At 38.9% G+C, this 23549-nt stretch overlaps 1 protein-coding gene across 3 annotated transcripts in view; it reads right to left on the bottom strand.

Annotated features, from left to right (window-relative positions):
- Window positions 1-17887: 17887 nt before the first annotated feature.
- The window catches only part of VLDLR (very low density lipoprotein receptor), a 31892-nt gene continuing 26230 nt past the window's right edge, over window positions 17888-23549 (bottom strand). For 2 of the 3 annotated variants that reach the window (XM_090274142.1, XM_090274140.1), the window contains 5 exons: window positions 22389-22535; window positions 20882-20965; window positions 20442-20513; window positions 19422-19591; window positions 17888-18532 (listed from right to left, as the gene is read on the bottom strand). In XM_090274142.1, coding sequence (XP_090130268.1) covers window positions 18497-18532; window positions 19422-19591; window positions 20442-20513; window positions 20882-20965; window positions 22389-22535 — 509 coding nt within the window. In that variant the 3' untranslated portion in view covers window positions 17888-18496. The remainder of the gene's footprint in view (window positions 18533-19421; window positions 19592-20441; window positions 20514-20881; window positions 20966-22388; window positions 22536-23549) is intronic. The other variant, XM_090274141.1, reaches the window with a different exon arrangement.

Consider the following 23549-nt stretch of genomic DNA (forward strand, 5'->3'; position numbering starts at 1 on the left):
TTTAGGTGATCCTTGTCTGTTCCTACTTAAGAGTAGGACTAGGATAATAATTACAACTCTGCATGAGTAGGGCTCGTTGATTGGTCGTTTTCCCTAACCACAATCTGGTACAGGACCTGGCCATGTTCAGAGGCAATTTCAACCATTGGTAACTACATGTCCTTTTTCATGGTCAAATCAAAACCTCCAACTTCTTTTTTTTTTCCACAGAGAAAAGGGTTTATTTGCCGGGCAGACAGACAAGGAGACAAGGTTCAGATCAGTCACCCCAGTTTGGCTTTTAAGGAGAGAGAGTGAATTTTGCAAAATTGTGTTTTGCTAACTTCTGATTAGGTTAGATCAAGATGCCCAGCCAAGTGCAAATTATTAGGCTATTGCTTCTGAATACTGTCCATGAGGACTGGGTCTGTGTACAAAGGTTCCGGCTAGAGGAGAATTTTGGTTCTGGCTGTCTGTTGGCTTCATTTGGAGTTCATTTGTTGACTTTCTGTACCTGCTCAAGCCCCTGGAACCAGTTTGATCTGGCTTGATCTGGTGGTCAACAGAGCACTGTGAGGAAGCTTGCTATTGTTTCCTGTAAGACCCTCCACACAGAAGAACTATCATGACCTGGTTTCTGTGCCCCCTTTCTTTTGTCCATTCCTCAATCTTGAGGAATAGTTGTAATTTCTGAGGCTATTCCACTCCTCAGTCTTGGGGAGAAACCTCCAAATTCTTGTCGTATGCGTGTGTAGACAGAAGAATCATGTTGGGAACTAACAGGTTGGGATTCTTAAAATGGACACTGTTGACTCCCAAATTGATTACATTATTTTCACCTAAAGACTTTCTGGCTTATTCCTTCAAGAGTGTAAACTTGAAGGTTTCTATCAGGATTAGGAAGAAAGTCATCTGGGATATGAGAAAATCTGTGGGTTTCTTAGTGTTGTATGGGTGGAAGGAGATAGAAATATTCTTTAAAATTCCTAGTGTAGAAAAATGGGATGTTAAATAAATGCTCATCAATAGGGACAAGATTAAGTAAATTATGGCACAGTCCTATCTTGACATATTATTTAGCCTATAAAGTCATGATTTAAACAAGCATATTACATAGGAAAAGGGTCATAATGTATTGCTAAGTGAAAAAATGCAGGCTAAAAGATAGGTGTAAATTGATAGTGTTTTTATTAAAACATAACCAAAAACTTCCTCTCTCTCTCTAAATATTTCAACAGTAAGACAAAGATATGTTAGGTTAATCCATGGAAGAGAGCTGTTTAGGACTAAAGAGTTGTCTTTTTAAGAAGTTTTTGTCCCATCTGATACAACTGTGAGTAAATAGTTTTCCCAATCATGTTGGTTATTTATTTTCTACTTGTACTTCTAATTTTTAAATCTATATGACTCACAGATGTTTTTGCATGACTCTTTGGCCAAATCAGGAAGTGGGGTACAAGGCCTATGACACTAGTTATCTGGTGCTCACTAGCAACTATCTCTGGCATGTACTCAGCAAATTCAAGGACCCTGGGGCCCAGAGGCATATTAAATGAAGAATGAAAATGAGAAGGCTGCAAAAATATTTGGAAAAAACAGCATTTTTAAAATTTCTAACCTCAGAAGGAATGCTTCTCTCATCACTAAGTATAGAAATGGCTATTTGTTCAAGATTGCTCTATAGTTTTATCATTTTAAAGAAGTATCTTTCTAATCCTGGCTTTCAAAGAATTTTTATTTCAAATAATGTGTAATAAGTTTTTTAAGTTTATTTTTATTTTTCAATTACAGTTTACATTCAATATTTTTTTATTAGTTTCAGGTCTACAGCATAGTGGTTAGACAATCATGTACTTTACAAAGTATTTCCTCCTATATTTTCATTACCCATCTGGCACCACACATAGTTATTACAATATTAATGACTCTATTTCCTATGCTGTACTTTACATCCTCATGACTATTTGGTAACTACCAATCTGTACTTCTCAATCCCTTCACCTTTTTCACTTAATACCGCCAAACCTCCTCCCCTCTGGCAACCATTAGTCTGTTCTCTGTGTCTGTGAGTCTGTTTCTGTTTTGTTTGTTTATGTTGTTTTTCAGATACCACGTATAAGTAAAATCATATGGTATTTGTTTTTCTCTGACTCACTTATTTCACTCAACATAATGCCTTCTAGGTCCATCAATGCCATCACAAATGGTAAGATTTTGCTCTTTTTTATGGCAAGTAATATCCCATTGTATATATGTACCACCACTTTTTAAAACAAGATTTTATTTATTTGTTTTAGAGAGAAAGAGAGGGTGAGACACATCAATGTGAGAGACAAAAATCAGTTGGTTGCCTCTCATATATGCCCTAACCAGGGACCAAACCTGCAACCCAGGCGTGTGCCCTGACTAGGAATTGATCCTGTGACCATTTGCTTTGCAGGATGACACCCAACCAACTGAGCCACACTGGTCAGGGCTGTACCACTGCTTTTTTTATCCACTCATCTATTGATGGGCATTGGGGTTGTTTTCATATCTTGGCTATTGTAAATAACTCTGCAATGAATTTAGGGTGCATGTATTCTTTCGAATCAGTATTTGTGTTTATGTATATTAGAAGTAGTCACCGGGTCATAAGGCAATTTCATTTTTCATTTTTTGAGGAATCTCCATACTGGTTTCCATATGGCTACACCAATCCACATTCCCACCAACAATGCATGAGGGTTACCTTTTCTCCACATCCTCACCAGTGCGTGTTGTTTGTAGATTTATTGCTAATGGCTATTGTGACAGGTGTGAAGTGATATCTCACTGTGGTTTTAATCTGCATTTGTCTGATGATTAGTGATGTTGAGCATCTTTTCATATGTCTTTTGGCCACCTGTATGTCCTCTTTGAAGAAGTCTATTCAGGTCCTTTGCCCATTAAAAACATTTTTTTTTTTTTTTTTGGTGTTAAGTCAGGAATTTTGAATATTAACCCCTTATCAGATGTATCATTGGCAAATATCTTCTTTCATTCAGTGAGTTTTCTTTTCATTTTGTTGATGGTCTCTTTTGCTCTGCAAAAGCTTTTTAGTTTGATGTAGTCCCATTTGTTTAGCTTTTCCTTTGTTTCCCTTGCACAAGGAGTTATATATCAGAGGAAATGTTGCTAACAGATATGTCAAAGATTTTACTGCCTATGTCTCCTTCTAAGAGTTCTATAGTTTTGAGTCTTACATTAGTCTTGAATACATTTTGAGTTTATTCTTGTATATGGTAAAAGAAGTTGGTCTAGTTTCATATTTTGGCATGTATCTGTACAATTAAAAGTGCTCATTGAATTTTGCAAAATGCCTTTTGGACTTTTTTTTATTATAAGGCTTGTCTTATTTGGTCCATTAATAGGCTGTATTCAATTACTTGATATTAAATTATCCTAACATAGATTGAGAGTTATGACTTCATCATGGTTGGTTATGTTCTTTATGAAATTACTGAATTTGATTTACTAGCATTTAATTGGCGATTTTTTAATTTGCATTCATAAGTGATGATGATCTATAGGGGTGTGTGTGATTGTGTATTTGTGTGTATGCATACAAATCATCATTGCCCAGGGTGGAACAGGATTATTCTAACTAAAAGCAGAACATCAAATATATGGACAGGAACAAATACAACTGTAATAGACCTATCCACACTTATTGCTATAGCTTTCAATACCTCTCTCTCAATCATTGATAATAGTAGTAAACAGAAACTCTTCAAGGATGTAGATGATATGAACAGTACTATCAACCAGTTTGACCTTGCTGACTTTATGGAACACTCCACATAACAGGAACAGAATACAAATTCTTCTTAATTGCACATATTACATTTATCAAACTAAACTATGTTCTTGTATTTAGATCTTCCTATCTCGTCAGATTTATTGCTTAGTATTTCATATTTTTGATGATGTAAAATGTATTGTTATTTTAAATTTCAATTTCCAAATGTTGTTAGTGTATAGAAAGACAATATTTGTATATTGCATCTCTATCCTACATCCTACTAATTACACTTATTAATTTTAATAGGTTTTGGGGTAGATTTTATAGAATTTTTGACAGATGATTATATCATCTGTAAATGAAGTTTGCTTTTTTCTTTCCAATATCATGCATTTTATTCTTTTTTTTCTTGCCTTATTTCACTGGCTAAAATCCCCAATACAATGGTAAATAGAAGTGGTGGGAGAAAATACCCTGTTTTGTTCCTAATTTAGGGGAAAGCATTCAGTCTTTCATTATTGAGTGTGATGTTAGCTATAAGCATTTTGAAAATGCTCTTTGTGAAGTTTAGGAAGTTCTCATCTTTTCCTACTTTGCTGAGAGTTTTTATCAGGAATAAATGTAGTATTTTGTCAAATGCTATTTCTGTATCTTTTGAGATGATCATGTGTTTTTAAAAAATCTATTTATATCATAAATTATATTGATTTTTTTCAAATGTTAAACCAACTCTGCATCTTTAAAATAAACCACATATAGTCATGATGCATTATTCTTTTTCATATACTATCTGCTTTGATTTGCTAGTATTTTGTTAAGAACTTTTGCATCAGTGTTCATGAGGAGGTTATTGACTTATTTCTTTTATCGTAATGTCTTTGGTTTTGGTATCAGAGTCTCTTGAAATGAGTTGGAAAATATTTCTTTTCAATTTTCTTGAAGACTTTAGGTAGAAATGGTATTACTATTTTTATCTCAAATGTTTGGTAGAATTCATGAGAAAATCCATCTGGAGGGTCTTGAATGCCAGGCTCAGGAGTTTGGCCTTTCCTCTGAAATCTTCATTGGTTCCCATGGTAGTAAGATATCTGCAAAGTGTTATTTTGGGACAGTGAATCTGGCAGCTGTGGGAGGGTACATATTGACAGTGAGGGCTTAGATATAAGCACCAAGAAAAACATTACATTTTAATTTCCACAATTCCTACAGATAAAACCTCATTCAATCTTTCACTGGCTTGAAGGAATTCCCCACACAAAAGGGAAAGTGACCCCATTTGATGAAAACCGCACATAGGCTGGAAGATGCTTTTTCTTTATGGAGAAGTTATGAGGGGGCTGCAACTATTGTCATGAAAAATGCTCTTGGTGCCCAGGGCTTCTAGATCGGCTAAATCAATCCAGCCTGGTTTGACACTGGCTTTATGAAGTGCCAAGACCAGAGTTAGATTGCAGTATTTTTAAGTGACTGGAGTTTTATTTAAAGGAAAGTTATTGTTTAAGGTTTTCTTTTCTATACAGGTTAAAGAGTCATAAAAGAAACACAAATCTTTAGGACTTGTTCATAACATAATTCTATAAATTTGCTGCCTCCCCACAACACTGAAGAGTTGTCATTTTTTATAAGCACAGTCTCCTGGTATTCTTCATATTTCCTTCTACACAGTTTATTATTTTTTAAGAACAGTATTGCAATTTGATCATCTGATTGCAGCAGCCGCTTTGAATGAGTTTCACTTTATTGCATCAGCTCTCAGGATAGGATAGGCCCGTGCCAAACAAAAAGCTTAGTAACTCAAACTGCAAAAATAACAATGTGGATTTGTTTTCAAACTGAAACCACCACATATTACAAGCCCATTTCAGTTCATGATTGAAAATATTTCCCAAAATATAAATATAATGAGAATATCTTTTAGTATTTTCTTGTGCTGCAACTCAGTGCTTGTGTATTAGTAAAGCAAGTGCAGCTTTCTAATATAATAAAGTGCTATTGGGAGGGAGGCACGGCTGACATCAATGGAAAATACAGCAGATTAGGGAATGGCTTTCCCTTGGCACCAGTGTGAATGACTTGGCAATGTCAATATGGGTGGTGTTATTTTAAGCACAGAACAACCTGCACAGTGATTTTCATTGTAAACCAGACGTTGATGATGTTAAAGTGATCAGGTGATGGTGGTCTTGAGCCAGAGCCTGAGGACCTTAGCTTTCATCCTGGGAGCAAGAAGAAGTCATCTAAGATAGGGAGGGACACTGTTACATTTGCACTTGGAAAAGATGATTCTGTCAAATGTCCAGAAATAGTCAAAGTAAAACTGATGAATCACTGAAGTAGTAATTGAAAAAAACTTATTGTGCATACACAAAAATAACTGTTTGCAAACTGGGAACACTCAAACCAAAACATGGAGTGAGGCTCAGGGGCACACTGTTCTTCCTTAGTGAGAAAGCAGTGTCTTCACAGTGATTGGTAATGAAGCTAAATTAATGACTAAGCTGATTTTGTCTGCCCAGGGAAACTTCAAGGCTAGTCTCTGTTTGCTTTTGATTTTAGCAATGCCACAGTTTGAAATTTTCCCAGTCCCTAGAGTTCATTGCTATAATAAGTTCTGTACTGATTAACTAGCAAAACGCTGGGTTCATACCATCTAAAAGCCACCAGATTCTACCTAATAAATTTAATAATTGTGACATCATCTAGAGTCACTCTGCCCGTTAAGTTCCAGATAATAAGGCCTTGAATTTCCAATTTCACGACCTGTAGAAAGTCTATTGTCCCAACTAAAGAGTTCTGAGTCCCGGGGTCCTTATGCTTTCTGCATCTAAGCTCTTGCAGCTACTGAGTTAGTTCAGTTCAGTTAATGCATTATTCTTAAGTCCCATCCCTGTTCTGCTGCCATGTCACTCCAGATCTAGGACTGGACTCCTTTCTATGACTTGCATCAGAAGCCACTCACACCAGACATCAGTGTGTGCCATACACTTTATTGAAGGACTGGGAGTGGGGCAGGGTGTGGGTGTGAAAGAGTTTACAGTGAAGAAAATGTAAACAGTCCAAAGTCGCACATTGGATGTCCCTGTTGTCATCAGCCTCAAGCTCCATGCACAGCCCCAAATGTCCATGCACACCACGGTGCTCCACCCTCTGCTCCCACTTCCTGCCTCACAGAATGCAGAGGATTCAGCCATCTGTAGCCCACTCCCCAAACTCAGCCCCAGACTTCCTTTGGCAAATCCGAGGATATTTCCTTCTCTTACGGCAGTATAAACATTGCATTTCCTTGGACATTCCCCAACCCTCCTGCCAAGGTAAAAATTTATAAAAAGCCTATGATTGGTTTTGGTTTTAAATAATCTTTTTTCTAGCCCAAATCTCTGGATTTCTGAGAGAACTTGAGATTCCATGCAAACTGGTGTGCCAGTTTTGGTGAATTGGCACTATTAATTAGGCCCACTGAAATCTTATCTGTCTCATAAGGGTGACATGCCATAGAGTGCTGGGAACGCAGTGCCTGCTGCAGGGCAGGGGAGGCCAGGGGAGCAGCGTGAGCATAATCTCTCCTATGTCCTCTCTGGAGGTTAAAGAACCTGAGACACAGGAGGTTGGTTTTCTTTTCTGTGTGAAAACAGGTACTGGGGCTAAGACCTGGGAAGAGACTGTTTTCTGTTTCAAAGCTGTTTATCAAAATTTGGCTTCTGTTCTATGACCTACATAGCTGTCCTTCAGAGACTTACCTCACTTCTTAATGCAGTAAAAATAAAAATCATTTCCTGAAGTTTGGGGTCGTAGAAGGCTCTTGTGTGCCAAAACACTGTCCTTTCTGTTTTTTCTTCATTTTATTTAATTTTTAAATTTTATTTAATTATTATATTTTTCTCATTACCTTTTTTTGACTATATTTTATTACTTATGTTATTATAGTAGTTCCAGTTTTTCCCCCATTTTTACCCCTCTGCCCAGTACCCCCCTTCCCTCTAGCAATCCCACACCCCCTTAGTTCATGTCCACGGGTCGTGCATATGTTCTTTGGCTTCACCCTTTCCTATATTATTCTTAACTTCCCCCTGTCTGTTTTATACCAATCGATTATGCTTCTTATTCACTGCACCATATCCCTATTTCTCCCCCTCCCCCTTCCCAGCTGATAACCCTCCAAATGATCCGCATACCTATGATTCTGTTCCTATTCTGGTTTGTTTAGTTGGATTTTGTTTTTATTTTTTAGATTCAGTTGTTGATAGTTGTGAGTTTGTTGTCATTTTAGTGTTCATAGTTTTGATCTTCTTTTTCTGAAGTAAGTCCCTTTGACATTTCATATAATAATAGCTTGGTGATGAAGAACTCCTTTAGCTTCACCTTGTCTGGGAAGCACTTCATCTGCCCTTCCATTCCAAATGACAGCTTTGCTGGATAGAGTAATCTTGGTTGTAGGTTGCTTTTCATCACACTGAATACTGCTTGCCAGTCCCTTTCTGCCTGTAAAGTGTCCTCTGAGAAATCAGCTGATAGTCCTATAGGCACCCCCCTGTAGGCAACTCTCTGCCTCTCTCCTGCTGCCCACAGGACTCCGTCTTTATCTTTCACCTTTGGCATCTCAATCATGATGCATCCTGGTGTGGTCCCCTCTGGGTCCAGGTCACCTGGGACCCTCCATGCTTCCCAGACCTGTATGTCCATCTCCTTAGCAAAATTTGGGAAGGTTTCCTCATTTTTTTAAATTCTTGCTTCCTCATTCTGACCTGGTTGACTTTTTCTCTTCCTTATGTTCCAAATCATTGATTTGAACCCCGGTTTCCTTCCCTTCAACATTGATTTTGTGTGGATTTTCCTTCGTTTCACTTAGCATAGCCTTCACTTCTTCTCTTATGCATTTGCCATACTCAAGCATATCTGTCAAGCCTGTGAGCACCTTTATCACCAGTGTTATGAATTCTGCAACTGTTAGGCTGTCTGTCTCCTCATCTGTTAGGCTGGCTATTTCCTCGTCGCTTAGTTCTCCCACTGGAACCTTGATCTGTTCCCCCTTTTGGGGCCATACTTCTCTGTCTCCTCATTCTGACAGGCTCATGTGTTTGTTTGCCTCTGCATCCCAGGTAGAGCTGTCGCTCCTGTTACATTGTAAGGGGTGGAGCCTTAGGGATTCGTCAGTACAGGGTGACCTGTTTCACCACGTTGTGGCATTGTATGTGAGGGAGGGAGTCTGAGAGGGAACAATGCCACTTGCTCAGCACTCACCCCTTTTCTAGGCACATCTCCCACTTCTGTATGGGACTGGTGCCTCTCTAGTTGTTGCCCTGGTCATTGTTCCCAGAGTGGATGGGTCTGTGGACATTCTAGGACCATGGGGGTCCTTTAAACAAGTGGACTCTACTGAGAGACCAGCAGTTTCTGCCTCCACCCCAGCCCCCACTGATCTGCACAGTCAGACGCAATGAGGCTTGATTTTCCCCAGTGCTGGGACCATGGGCTGCGAGGTTCAGTGAGGAGCTGGGAACACTCCCCAGGTGCCCTCCTGACTTTTTAAAACATGTGACTGTGCTTTCAGCCGGCCTGCCACTGCCGTTACCACTGCCGCCACTGCTGCCACCACCACACCGCATCCTCTCAGCTCTGGCTTTGCCCCTCCTACCTTTCTGGATGGGTATTTCTTCTTTATATCTTTGTTTCCTGGACTTCCATGTAGTTTGATTTTCTGGAACTTCCGCTTGTTTCTAGTTTTGAGGTAGTTGTATTCCTTCTTAGTTGTGAAGGGAGATGCAGCATATCTGTCTGTGCCTCCATCTTGGCCAGAACTCCCTCATCACCTTTTAGTCCCCTTATACCCCCACCCTGCTGCAGTCACCACACTGTTGTCTGTGTCCATGAGTCCGTTCTCCTTTTGCTCAATCCCTCCACCCCCTAACCTCCCCAAACAACTGTTTTTTCTTATACTAAAGGCTCATATGCTGTTGTTGAGTTTCTAGGCTTTTCATGAGAGTAATTGTTATTCTGTGGGTGACTTAAGGCATTGTCTGATGAATGGGGTCTTCTTGAGGGTAACTTAAGGCAGACATTTCTTGCTTTCCCAACTGCGGCCTATTATCAACTCTATCAGACAAGTACTCAAGCTCTTGGGGTTTCTTTTAATTCAGAAATACCAGGATCCTAAAATTTTTTGGGTAAAGAACTTTGGATGATTCTTCAATGCCACTAGGGGGCCAGGCAGGTAACAGGGAACATATAGATAGATTGGATAGATGGAAAGTGCTGGATACTGTCTAAAGCCATTACATTTTTAAAAAATGCACCTCCCATAGAAAACATGCTTTTGGAGGACATTACTTGAGTTAGCACATAACTCTGTACCAAAATGACCCTGCCAAGATATGTACCCGGAAGGGATTTACCTTGAGAGTAGGAAAGAACTCCCTTTGGGTGAAACACTTGCACTTCTGTGGACTGGCTTTATGTTCCAGGCTCTTCTCCTGGGTTCAGACTTCCTTTGCTAGGGAGGAGAAAGCTTTTCCTTCTGGCTTAAATGCAGCCTTGTTGAGTTTTCACACCAATGCTAGACTCATGCCTATCATCTCTGCTCAGTCAGGGCACAGCCAAAGAGATATCCCACAGGCAAAGAGCATAGCTAAGAGAGAAACCAGCTAGATTTTTCCAGGTGAGGGGACCATCTATCATGACACACCTTTGCGCAAAGCCCCTTTCCCATGGATGTGGAGCAGAGCTTCCTTCCATCTCTACCAGTCAACCTATATCAGGGCCATCTGCCTGCTCTACTTCCATAGTCTCCTAATATAGCCCCTGTTTTCACTCTTGCCACCCTGCAATCTGTTCTCAACAAGTAAGCCAGTGTGATCCTTTAAAAATGGGATGTCACTCTGTTGTCTCCAAACTTTTCCAAGTTGTCCCAGCACTTAAAGAAAACCCTAAACTCCAAACACAGACCTTAAAGTCCACATTGCTTGGTCTTCACTGCTCCCTTCTCTTCTCCCTCTTTGCTTTGGCCACCTCCAGCTACATGGCCACTTTGCTTTTTTGTTGTTGAATCAAGCATGCTCCTGCCTTAGAACTTGTGACTTTGCTATGTCCTCAGTGCGCTCACTCCACATACCCTCAAATTTCTCTGCTCAAGTCAGCTCCTCAGAGGACTATCTTCACTACTGTCCCTAAAATAACACATTCTCTTATTCTCTATTGCCTAATTTCTTTTGTTTTTCTTTGGAGTGCTCATCACTACCTGACATGTTATATGTCTGTTTTGTGCCTGACTCCCAGATAGAATGAACCCATGAAGGATGGAGTTTTGGTCTGTCTTGTTCTCCACTGGTTTCCCAGGATCCAGAACAAAGCTTGGCACATAGGAGCTGTTGAACAAATGAATGAAATAAAAACGAAGTGTGTGTGTGTGTGTGTGTGTGTGTAGGGCAGGTTCCTTTTGGACAGGGCTGACCCATATACATCCTTCTTCAATTTCATTAAATGCTCAAGAACTTTTTGCATTTCCCCAAACTGATGTTTATGCCAGGATATGCCAATTATAAAACTTTCCTAGAACCTTTAGAAACTGCCACTTTTAAGTGCCCCACGGCCTGAGGAGCAATGCCGACTGTTATCTAAAGTCATCCTCCAGCACTTACAAGGCCTTCCCAGGAAATCTCATTGCTGTTTGCTTGGGGTCAAGTAACAAGGCAGATTTGTTTCTAGTTTTAAAGAGCTAATCCTCAGCACATTTCACATGTAAATGGGTGAATTTAAGAAAATATAAATGGCTATGGATTTAAAACATGCTCTCTTTCCTCAACTAATAGGCAAGAAATGCCTCTGAACTAGAGATTCCAGGATTCATTAAATGTTCTGAACCAAAATTTAGCATTTTTCAACATTTCCTAGGTTATGGGCCCATCAGCTTGCTAAGCACAATAAATTCAAAGAGAGGGCTAACCTTGCCTGCTAGAGTAGTACAAAGTTTAGTGGCTTCATCCCCCATTGATTAAATAGATCTCTCTGTGTAATTGGTGAACTTAAACCAGTCACCTTGCTCTTATTCAGCACAGCGTCATACTCGTGAGGCTTTCTTAAACTTAAATGTGCAGAATGATGAATGTTGATTTCTTAGAGTAATAAAAAAAATCACCATGTGCTAGCATTTCAAGGGGAGACCCAAGAAGGAACATTTGCAAATGGGATTTCATGAGTGCAGACCAAAACCAGATCTCCAAATGGGTACAAATAAAAAATTTTAACTATTTAAAAAAATGAATCATTGTTTTTTTGGCTTTTGTTTTTGCTTTTTTGGCCCTAGAGAGGGAAACAGCAGCTATCATTTGAGTAAAAGAGTTTATATGTGTTGCCTCTCTCTCTTATGAGACCCCTATAAAGGTAGGTGTTATAATTTTCAGAGGAGGACAGAAGTTGAATGGTAAGCAACTTAACTGTGGCCACAGTTAAATGGTACAGGAGACATCCAGACTTATACCCAATTCACTGTAAATCTGGTATTCACTCAATATTTTACTCATTAAGTGAATCCTTAAATTCATTAAGGACCAAGCAACAATTAAGCTTTTAAAGATTTTTTTTTTTATGTTTCTCTTGCCCTCAATTTACTTATTTTTCTCCCCCTACTTTTTTGGATTCCCTGAGCCAATGTCAAGGTTTAGCATTCAATATAATTCAAATAATTGGGGGCCATTGATTGGAAAAAGTTTCACATGGAATATCTCTAAGGGTCTCAAAAATTTAGGCTTAGTGTAAATGAATTTCAATACAGACTACCTAAGAGCTGATGAGAAGAAAGTACTGAAATGATTTTACTTGCTTGTCAAGGCCTGCCTTGTCCTGTCTCCATTGGGCATCCTCCTTTTCTCCAGGTACTGCTTGTTCTCAGTCGCCCAAGGGAGAAAGCTCTGGCCTAGCCTTCATTGGTCATAGTAGCTTTGATTTTCATTTATTTCATGGAAAGAGTGGAAAGGTAGAGTTTGAGAGGGAAACACAGTGGCTGCCTATGGTAAGGCACTAATTGTACTTCCAAGTATAACAAGAAAGACAACATCTCTCATTCTTTCAACTCGATGAGTCCAGAGCTGGGTGGCCCTAATTCTTGCCCAGGGATGACTGAGCCATCTTCAGTGGTTCAGTTGAGAAAAGGAGAAAGATCTAAGTAAACACCGTTTAGTAAAAGCCCTACAACAATTATTTCAAAAAATAAACTTTTATTTAAGTTTAATGTACAGTTCATTAATAAAACGAAAATGTTTATCTACAGGTCAGCAGGACTGGATGCATTCCAACATGTACCTCCAGAGTTTTGAAGACCATGAGCATGATAATTTGGTTGCATGCACTGGACTCCTGAGGCATTACATACTCTTAAATCACATTGTGGTGTCAAGAGAAATTTTTAAAAGGCCAAGATAATTTTTCCAAAGCCAGTCATTTTGTTCAAAGAATTCCTTCCTCCCTGTATACGTTGAGTAATATTGAGATCTCTGGGGGTAGATTACATAATATCTAATATCCAATTCAGCACCATCACTCAGCTGACACAAGTCACAGTTCTTTCTGTTTTCTTGGGTGAGTCTTTCTTTATGAAAGTTTTAAAATTTAAGATTTGCTGTATTACAACTTGTTTTTCCCAATATCTTTATATATAGGAATGATGTTGCATAGCTGTCAATTCCTTTAGGTAATCTTTATTTTCTACTTTGCAATCTAGTATTCTGTTTCTGCTTCTGCTTCTGCTTCACATAGATGGCAAAGGAAAATGATGCTGGAACTTCTAGCCTTTTGTAGGCATGACATGTAACTATCAAAGTTACTCTGTGCCGATCTGATGTAGTATGCTAGCCTTGTACTCTCAGTACACAGCCACAGTAGAAGCTAGCCATTATAGGCACTGAGGAGCTGCTGAACCATTCCAAGGTCAGCAAACAGAAATGTGACATCCAACTTAACCTTGACACAGCATGCTCCTTTTTCTGAGATGGCAGTAAGCACACAGGGTGTGAAATCACATGATATTTATAGCTTCAGTTTTCAAATTGGAGATAATACCTACTCGGGTCCTTGTGAAGATCAAATAAAATACATGAGAGCATTCATTTAGTACACTATTAATCATAATGTAAGAAGTTAAGGGAGACTCTGCAGGCCCCCAAATATTTGTTTCCATGTCTTAGGCAATAAAGTCAAAAGGTTGAGGCAGGACCATAACAGCTATGTCGCTGGGCTTTAAACCATACAATCCTTTCAGCCTTTTAAACTATTTACAGGTGATAGCACTACTTGAATTTCAGACTTAGATCTCATCAGACAGGTGTAGTGGAAAACAGTTGGGACAAGGTCTAATGCATGTTACCCACAATAATGAGTCAAGTTACCTGTATGTCTCACTGGCAAGGTCACCTATCAGTTTCTAGATGATGACACAATAAATACAAAGAGAGACATATCACTGAGGGTGACATTTAGCAGTGACGTTTGCCTTGCACCTACTAAATGCCAGACTCTGTGCTGAACACTTCATCCTCATCACGTCAAAGAAGACAGTCCCCATCATCTCCATTTACAGAGAAGATTAGTAACTTGCTCAAGATACCACGTGCAAGACTGATGCAGTCGGTGCTGTTAATCTCCTTGCTGCCAACCTCACTTTTTCCTTTAGCACAGTGAAGAAAAAAGCTATGATGTGCCACAGAGTCACCTGCAGAGCCCGCATCCCTACCCTTAGCCTATCTTATGCCGGCCTCAGTGGGCATGGATGGACTGTCAACCAGTTTGTTCCTGTTTCTCCAATGAGCCAGCCTCAAAAATGCTGAACAGATTCAGGAGACAAAATAGAGAGATAAGACATTACTGTAACCTGTTTCTTAGTAGCTATTCTATGGACCCCCAAATTTCACATACAGGACCTCCCTGCTTACTCACATTTAGCTTTTCATGTGTGAAAGTGCATGGGAACAAGCAATGTACAAATAAGGCTGATGACCCTTCCCATGAAGCTTCCATGCCTGATTTGAGAGAAATGAGTCCAAAAAATAAGACATTGTTTAGTCTTCATATTCATTCCCCCTGTTTTTGGAAACAAGATTAGCAGGTTGTATTCTTCATTCTTGGAACTAAGCCACATAGCAGAGGTGTATATATATACTTTTTGTTTGTTCGTTCTGCAAGTTTCCCCACCTTGAAAGCAAAGTAAGGATTCTAGTTTCCATTTGGGTACAAAAGTATAAACTTCTTCCCTAGGTTAAGAATTCTAGGAAATCACTGCAATTAGACTACCTTGATACAGGAGTACCCCACCAGAACTTTTTGGTTGTCAATAAGGATAGTTTAAAAAATTAAACTTTAGTTAAGTCTCACATTTCTAAATGTTAACTGAAGAGTTAGTCCTTTAAATGTCCTATTGTTTTGCTATTTGAGAAGGGCTATCTGGCTTGGATATAAGGAACAGAAGTGAGAGCCAAAGTGGAAGCAGTATTATTATTATTATTATTATTATTATTATTATTATTATTTTGCCTTGTGTTCATCAAGAATAGGACACTAGAGGCTTGAAATGATACCAAAACTTTAAGATAATTACAAGAACATTTTAAGGGAGCTTGTTGAACAACAGGGACTATTTCTTGCCAAAGAGATAGCTTGCCAAGGCAACTTAAATATTTGGACTCAGAGACTTGGCTGGATTTCTTTACCAGGGGCCACAAATCTTTTATTCCTATCATCAATCTTAGTAGAAATTCCTAACATCTCTGGAGGACCCACTTTCAGTAATTTTGTGTGATAGAAGTTAAATGAACCTTAGTGTTTGATAAGCTTCAAATTTTACCTCTTCATTCTCATCTCCTACAGTAAACTCTAGAGACACAGCAAACATATACCAATGTTTCACTCAGGATTCTTGAAGTTCTTATTTGGATAATGAAGCCAAGGCTCTTGTGCCTCATGAATTGCTATTACATGCTGAACTGACTAGTGATATAACATTTCTTATGTAAGTAGCAATATCTAATTATTTTATTTCTTCAAATAAGAGTGTTCCTTTTAAGATAGAGTTTCTGTCCTTGGCTACTTACTGGGGAGGGCCAGGTAAGAGAATGAGATGGGTTAGATTCTTTGAAGTTTGGAAATTGGGACCTAGAACTGGAGGAACACCCTAGGGACTGGAATCCAAGAGAAGATAATGGAGAATAACGCTTAATTTTGTTCTTAAAAATGACTTTGGGCCTTATAGTTGACTAATACTGTATAATACTTGTAATACTGGTATCAAAATGTTAATGACAAAGAATATCATGCAAATACTGTGACACAGAGAGGACCAAAGAACCTCAGAAGTTGGGATATGACTAATGAATAAAGCTTTACATGTCAACATCTTTGAAATGTAGAATCTGAGGCAAAGCAGAAATCCCAAGTAGCAGCCAGAAGTCAGTCTTCCCCTCAGGGTCAGCAGAGGCAGGAACCCTCCTGCAAGAGAATCTTCTCAGGGACCAAGGAAAGGGTAAGAGTGTCCAGGGCTGGAGGAGAAAGCTACTCTGGTACACATGGCTTCTTGACCTTCAGGTCACAGCTGCTTCCCTATGGGGTCCTGCCTCTCCCCTAGTATTAGCAGACTGTTCTAGCTGCCCTCTAACCTTATGTATACCCAGGAACACACTGCCCTATTGCTGACTCCAAATTCCTAGGAGAGAATTTTGTATTGCTCCAATTAAATAAATAAATAAATAAGTGGGTTTTATACCACAGCAGGGTCAAATTACCACTCAACCAAATAGCCTTTAGAGTTTAGATAGGATGAATGCTAACCTGCTAATCAAACAGGCACTTCAGGTACCTCATGTCAACAGACTGCATCATGTGTAGTATAATGACTATTTGAAGAGGAAACTGCAGATGGACAGCATGGAGTCCTACCTTTACCGACCACAGCCTTTTCCTTCGATGTGCTTGACCTCTGCCACTTCCACACAAAAAGGTCCCTGACTATCCTTTCACTTTCACCCATGTGATCAAAAATACAAGAGGTATGTATTAAACAAGATTACAGAAGCAACTTCTTCATCTAGGGTTACTGATTTCTTTATCTAAGCCATAAGCAAAATGTCAGTTATCTTATTTATATTCCAGATGCAAGTGGAATAGGAGTCATCCACCAATCCATTTAGTTACTTAGGACATCTTCTCTTCATCCTTTTGTTAATGCATTGGTCATTTCATCCCCAGAGAAATCGTTGCTCCTTATGCAATTGAGTCCCCACCTTGTTTGGACTTAGAGCATCTTCTCAGGGCTTCAAGCTTTAGATCTTCCCTTGCCTGATGACATCCTGAGCCTTTAGAGAAAGGAAGGCATGGCCAGTGTGATGGCAAACTTACTAAATCCCTGTTACTTTTTCTTCTACCTAAATTCCTGATCTGTCCTTTATACTAAATATTTCAGAAATAGTCTATAGAATGAGTCCATCCTATACCAGCCAAACTGAAAAATTAGGATATTACAGATTCTTTGTGAAATAACATTAAAACAGTGGTTTTCAAACATTAGTTTACATCAGAATCACCTGAAGGGCTTGTGAAGACACATATTCCCGAATCCCATGTCCAGAGTTTCTGATTTAGCATTGTGAACAAGGTCCCAGGGGTTACAGATGCTAACCCTAACCCAGTGAGAATCACTGCTTTAGATTGTTCAAGTATAGCACTATGTGTTGTCTTTCTTAGTCCTCTTCATGGTACATTGTCTAGACTTATAAAAGAAAAAAGTCCTTCTGCATGCCTTATAAGTCACTTGTCCTTGAACTATATATAACTGTAGAACATGGAAAACTTAAATTTAAGTATGAGGAAGCTGAATTAATAGAAATATTAACATATGTTTCTAGATCAGGAAACAAATTAATGAGAAAAGAAACTTTCTCTAAGCAAGAGAAAGTCTAAGTACAGGCTACCCTAGTTATAATTTTTTTTTAAGAAAATAGATATTTGGAGAGGCAATATTAATCGGTACCTTGTCCTTTCAGTGTTTGGTTATTTTTAAAACTAGCAAAATTATAGGCTTATTATACAACATCAGGATCTATAGCTCATATAGTTAAAACGTTTGATACTCTCAAACTGTTTATAGTTTTTCCTAGAGGAACAGGCACAAACCATGGTTAAGCTGCTTAGTTTAATTTTTTTAGCACTTGAAAAAAAATGTACAGTAGTTTGAACACTCAGTCTTTGCAAACCTCCATTGAGGTCAAAGTTTTCATTCACAGGTACAAAATTAGTTTACAAATTTTTTGGCAATTTCATCTTAGTAACCCGTTTTATCCTATTGCCATTGTCCCAACCATTGAAAAAGTTTACTATAATTTACATAGAAATATTTTCAAAGTGCTTAAGAATAGTGATTGTTCTCTGGGATATTTACAGATGGCCTATACAATGTATGTACAGGTGGTATACACTATAGCACAAGTTTCATTGCTGGAATATGGCTTTCTAGGGAAAGTGCATATTTGGCCAGAGGTGGCAATACTGTCTGGAAATTCAAGGGTTATGGGTAACCACATCCAAAGCTGAAGCAGAATGTGGACAGGAATATTTACAATAGTCATATAAAAATGATCAAGTACACAAGCTTGATCCACGCAAAGATATCTTGATGTTCTTCCAGGTGGGAGGAAGAAAGAGACTTCAGCTGCTGGCTCGGTTACCATTCCAAATTAGAGTATTATTGGTTTAGACCTCAAAGGTAGAGACTTGTTTCAGAAGTCAAGCTAGGTCATCATCTGTGCTTACAATTGATATCTGTGGAAAAGAAAAAATATGGAGTGAGCTTGGTGATCACTCATTGGTAGCATCTCCAGTCTTTAAAATGGACCTTGCTTTTGAGCTGGTTATTCAGATATCAAAGGTGCCTAGAAGGGAAGTCAGATCCAAACAATATTGAGTTGTGTCACTACTGTATTTTAACTTGAACTTAACTGTATATACTTGGTAAGAAGAGGAAATAGTGTAATTGATTCTGCCTGTTCTAGTTAATACTCTTAAATCCTAGAGAAAAATATGGAAAGACACATGTGTACTATGAATTGGCTACAATTCTCTCTTTCACCAGAGAGCTTGAGGGGGAGTGCTCAGCGCTTGTTTTGTTCAGACTGTTCCCTAAGTGAAGGCTAAATACCCTATTTGCATTTCAGCTAAAGAACAAGTGATGGGCTCTACTGCTGAAAGAAAAGCTAGCTATACTAGGTGGGAAAGGACACTTTCCAGCATTTGGTAATTTTGGCCCAAAGAATCTTGCTCACTACACTGACTTTAAGGCAACTTCCTTATATATGATATGCTAATTTACTTTTAAGTATCCAGTAGGCAACTGATTTAGCAGTTCAAAAAGAGCTACTTGCTTCACGCAAGTGTTTTTACATGAAGCTTCTATAACTGAAAATATCTCAAATAGTATAGTGATGACCTGAAGTTGACTTTACTTGTCTTTCTACACGGGACAGGTGCTTATCAACTAACTTACTTATGTTCTAACAGGCTAAATTGTCTGATCTCCAGTAGATGAGTATTTGGTGGGTCCATGATCCTACTGGATCTTCCGAGCCCAAGAAGTCATAGCTTGAGTTTCAAGTCTACTTTCCAAAAAGTCTTACTGCAAGCCACGGCATAAAAAGACACAAAGCTGACTTACTGCTGGGTATGTGTGTCCAACAGAAGCACTGTGTCTACCAATGTCTATTGACAGGTCCTCTTCAGTGGTCTTCAGGTACACAGGATTGTCAAAGTTCATGCTTTTCATGTTCTTGTGTTGCCAGTTCCGCCACATCAAGTAACCACCTACTGCTGCCATTGCTAGGAGCACTGAAAAAGTTAGAAGGTAACTAAGCAGGATCTAGTCTCAAAACACAGAAAAAAGATCATGTTCACAAATCCATGATAATTGACATTCATAAAAGTTTCATATTTTATGAAGCTGGGATAACTAGAAGTTAGAATATAAATGAGTCAGGAGCTTGAAACAAGTTCAGACCAGTGATTGTTATTCTATGGACTGGTGCTGAGCTCTACACATCTGTCTGGGCAACTGTAGTGTTCTGGGCCCCTCCCCAGGCTGACTGAATTCAAGTTACATAAGCTTGTGGAGAGTTCTTCAAGAAGTCCTCCTAGTAGGAGAGCTAAGCTTGGGATCCAGTAACTTAGGATAAGGATGCCATTATAGCATAATGCCTTAGAATTTATATGTCCTATAGTAGCGTTAGAGGTTCTTCTCTCTGGGTTTGAAAATGCCTAACTATTTTTAATTTACTCTCTCCAAGTCCTATAATTCCTCACAAAGGCAGTTACTCATTGGGTATCTCCTCCGTATGAAGCAATACACATAATTTAAAGGGGACTAGACAATGTTTTTCACTGAAAGAAACTTATAGTGAAAGGAGGTATGCCAGACTAACCACTGAGAAGTAGAAAGCAATGAGCGCCTTTCATGTAATAGCTGGACATTTATCATTGCCAGTCACTGTGCAAAGGATACCACCTGAGTATGGACTCTCAATTCAGTATGCCCTATTGGGAAGGGAGCAAATGTAACTCAGTGTCATGAGTGCTGTGACAGTACAAGGGACCATAAGAGGGATGTCTCTAGATGAACTATAAATGCCCATCTGGTATGTAAGAAGTTCATGAGATCCAGATATATAAAGAATTTACTTACAGAGGGGAAGGATGGCCCAGGCAGCAGAAGTCCCTTTTGGGACTTCTGATACTGCTGTGGTCACATTGATCCCTAGAGGGGAATAAAAAGAATCAGTTTAGAATCAGACTTAGAAATGAGCACATCTGGCAGAGAGCCTCATGCCCTTACATCCACCATTAATGTTCAGGATCTACTACAATTGTATGCCAGCAACAACTGATCTAGAAGTATTTGAGAGTCACATGCTGTAATAGCCATTTCATTAACATTTCTCTAACATAAACCTTAATAAGTCAGGTCAGGTTAAGATTTGCAGGTTTGTAGTTTTTGGAGTTTAAATGTAGGTTACCAGTTGAGGCAGAACCAGTAGTTAAAGGCTGTATTAATTGTTTAAGCGACAGACATAAAGAGTGTAGCTGTTAGTTGAAATTAACAGTTTATAGTACTGAACCCAATACCTCCAGGAGCTAGTCCGCTAGTTGGTGAAATTTCTGTTGTGTTGGTGTCTTTTGTCTCACTATAAGTCACAGTAGTTGCAGTACCTGAATTATAAAAACCAAGAACCTGGTTAATGCCAAGGTTCCAGAGTGGCTAGCTGTTTAGTCCAGACAGGCCCTGTGATAGGTTATTTGAACACCATGGAAAATAGACAAATCACTGCTGAACTAAGTTGAATGGTGGATATGTCAAAACTGGGAGAAACAAATGACAAGAAACTCATAACTATAAACAACTGAATCTAAAGAATAAAAACAAAATCCAACTAAGCAAACCAGAATAGGAACAGAATCAGAGGTATGGGGATCATTTGGAGGATTATCATCTGGGAGGGGGAAGGGGGAGAAATGGGGATATGGTGCAGGAATTAAGAAGCATAATCGGTTGGTACAAAATAGACAGGGGGAAGTTAAGAATAATATAGGAAAGGGGGAAGCCAAAGAACTTATATGCATGACCCATGGACATGAACTAAGGGGAGTGGGATTGCTGGAGTAAAGGGGGGTACCGGGCAGAGGGGAGCAAAGGGGAAAAAAACTGGAACTACTGTAACAATATAATCAATAAAATATACTTAAGAAAAATAACAATAGGTTAGATGGTTAGAAATGAATACATAATGCTGTCATTTCTGCAAGAAATATCATACTCAATAAAATATTCATCTACCAAATTTATAAAACAAAACAAAACTGGGAGAAATGGTAGTCTTCAGGCAGAACTAGACATGCAAGACTTTGGGCAGAAGAGTGAGCATCTGAAATTTGAAAATTCAAAAAGGTGCACAGCCATACCTCATGACCCCTCTAAACAATGCCCAGGTTCCTGAAAGTTACAAGAAATGCTCTTGAAAACAAATTACCAGGCGCGCTCCTCTTACTGCCAGCTTGTGTTGTAACTACTTTCTCACTAAACTGAGCTAGTCTCTGCAGGGACTCCATATGAAACTAATAAAAACCACACAATAAGAGTTCCTTGCTCACAACATGTGAGTTTAATTTGCCACTTAATCACAAGCTAAGAACAGAAAACTAAAATGCAAGTTTAAGTGTGAGTTTAAGATAGTGCCACCCACTGGGGCCATGAGGTTTCCTGTAACTGTAACCTTCCTTAAGCATAATTTCAGGCCTCTCTCTTTGGAGGAAAATGTTAAGATTTTGTTCTATTATCTGCAAGTTGCCTAGCTCAGTACTGTTATGGAACTGATTGGCACAAATCAGTATGAGGCACATTAATGTTTTGACTAAAGTGTCATCTATAGACTGATCTAATGTTGAAATGAGTTACAAGTCAATTCTGAACTAATGACGTCAACACTGGTATGCAACAGTACTAGGTCTGTTCTCAAATATACTCCAAGATTTAGTTAAAATAGAATTCTTCAAACCAGGCTAGTTTTTATAGCTAGTGTCTTATTCTGTTGCCTGTTGTATGTCCTGCTTGTTGCTGAAAAGTAAAAAGCCTTACTTCGACACTCCTGGCCATTTTCTTCTAGATTGTACCCATTGGGACAGGAACAAGTATATTTTGGAGAGTGATCATTAATCTGTGGTGCTGGGAGGCATAGGTATTCACATCCTCCATTCTTCATGTCTTCTTCACACCAGTTTTTACCTGGTCAGAAACAAAAGTCCTTTATAAGTACACCTGCACCTGTTATATACATGAAGTCCTTTACTATATGCTGAAGACGTGAGTCCTTATCCCCAAGGAGCTTAAACTTGTCTACTCTGTCAAACCTTCAAGTTAAACCAATACCAATGGGCTCTGGCCAGGTAGCTCAGTTGGTTAGAGCATCGTCCTGATATACCAAGGTTGAGAGTTTGATGCCAGTCAGGGCACGTGCATGAATAAACCAATGAATGTATCAAGAAGTGGAGCAACAAATCGATGTTTCTCTTTTTCTCCCTCTCTTTATTCCCTTCTTCTCTCTCTCTAAAAAATCAATAAAAAAGCAATACCAATGAAGAATAATATAAGGTTACAGGAAGCATACTCTAAGGACACCACAAATCCAGAGAAACTTTTTGGAAGTAGAACAAGTGTTATGACAGGTGGGTGGTGAGGGAGCAGGTGGAGAAAGGAGGTGAATGATCAAGAGTGGCACTCATTATTGGTCCAAGGCTTATAGTGGAGGCTCAGAGGAAGGAGATAAGCATGTTCTCCTAGCTTTGTCTTGTTCCCACAAAGTGGAAGGAACCCAGCTACATGGAGGTTTAAGGGTTTCATTCATTCATTTTCATACATATACACAGCTCACTCATCATACTCATACAGTTTCCCTTCGCCGAGTCAGCCTTCCTTTCTTAAGCCCCTGGTAACCACTAATCTGTTTATATTGCTACAATTTTCCCTTTTCTAAGGTGTCATGTAAATGTAGCTATACAGTATGTGGTCTTTTCAAACTCTCTTCTTTCATTTAGCAATATTAAGATTTGTGACGTGTACCTCATTGTGGCTTAGTTTTGCATTTTCCTAGTGACTAAAGGTTTTGAGCATCTTTTCATGTACTTATTGAATATGTACAGTTTATTTGGAGAAATGTCTATTCAAATCATTTACCCATTTTAAAATAGAATATTAAAAAATTTTTTGAGTTGTAAGTTTTTTATATATTCTGGATAATAG

This window comes from Furipterus horrens, unplaced genomic scaffold (assembly GCF_987537825.1).
Source record: "Furipterus horrens unplaced genomic scaffold, mFurHor1.1.pri manual_scaffold_4, whole genome shotgun sequence".
Classification (NCBI taxonomy): Eukaryota; Metazoa; Chordata; class Mammalia; order Chiroptera; family Furipteridae; genus Furipterus; species Furipterus horrens.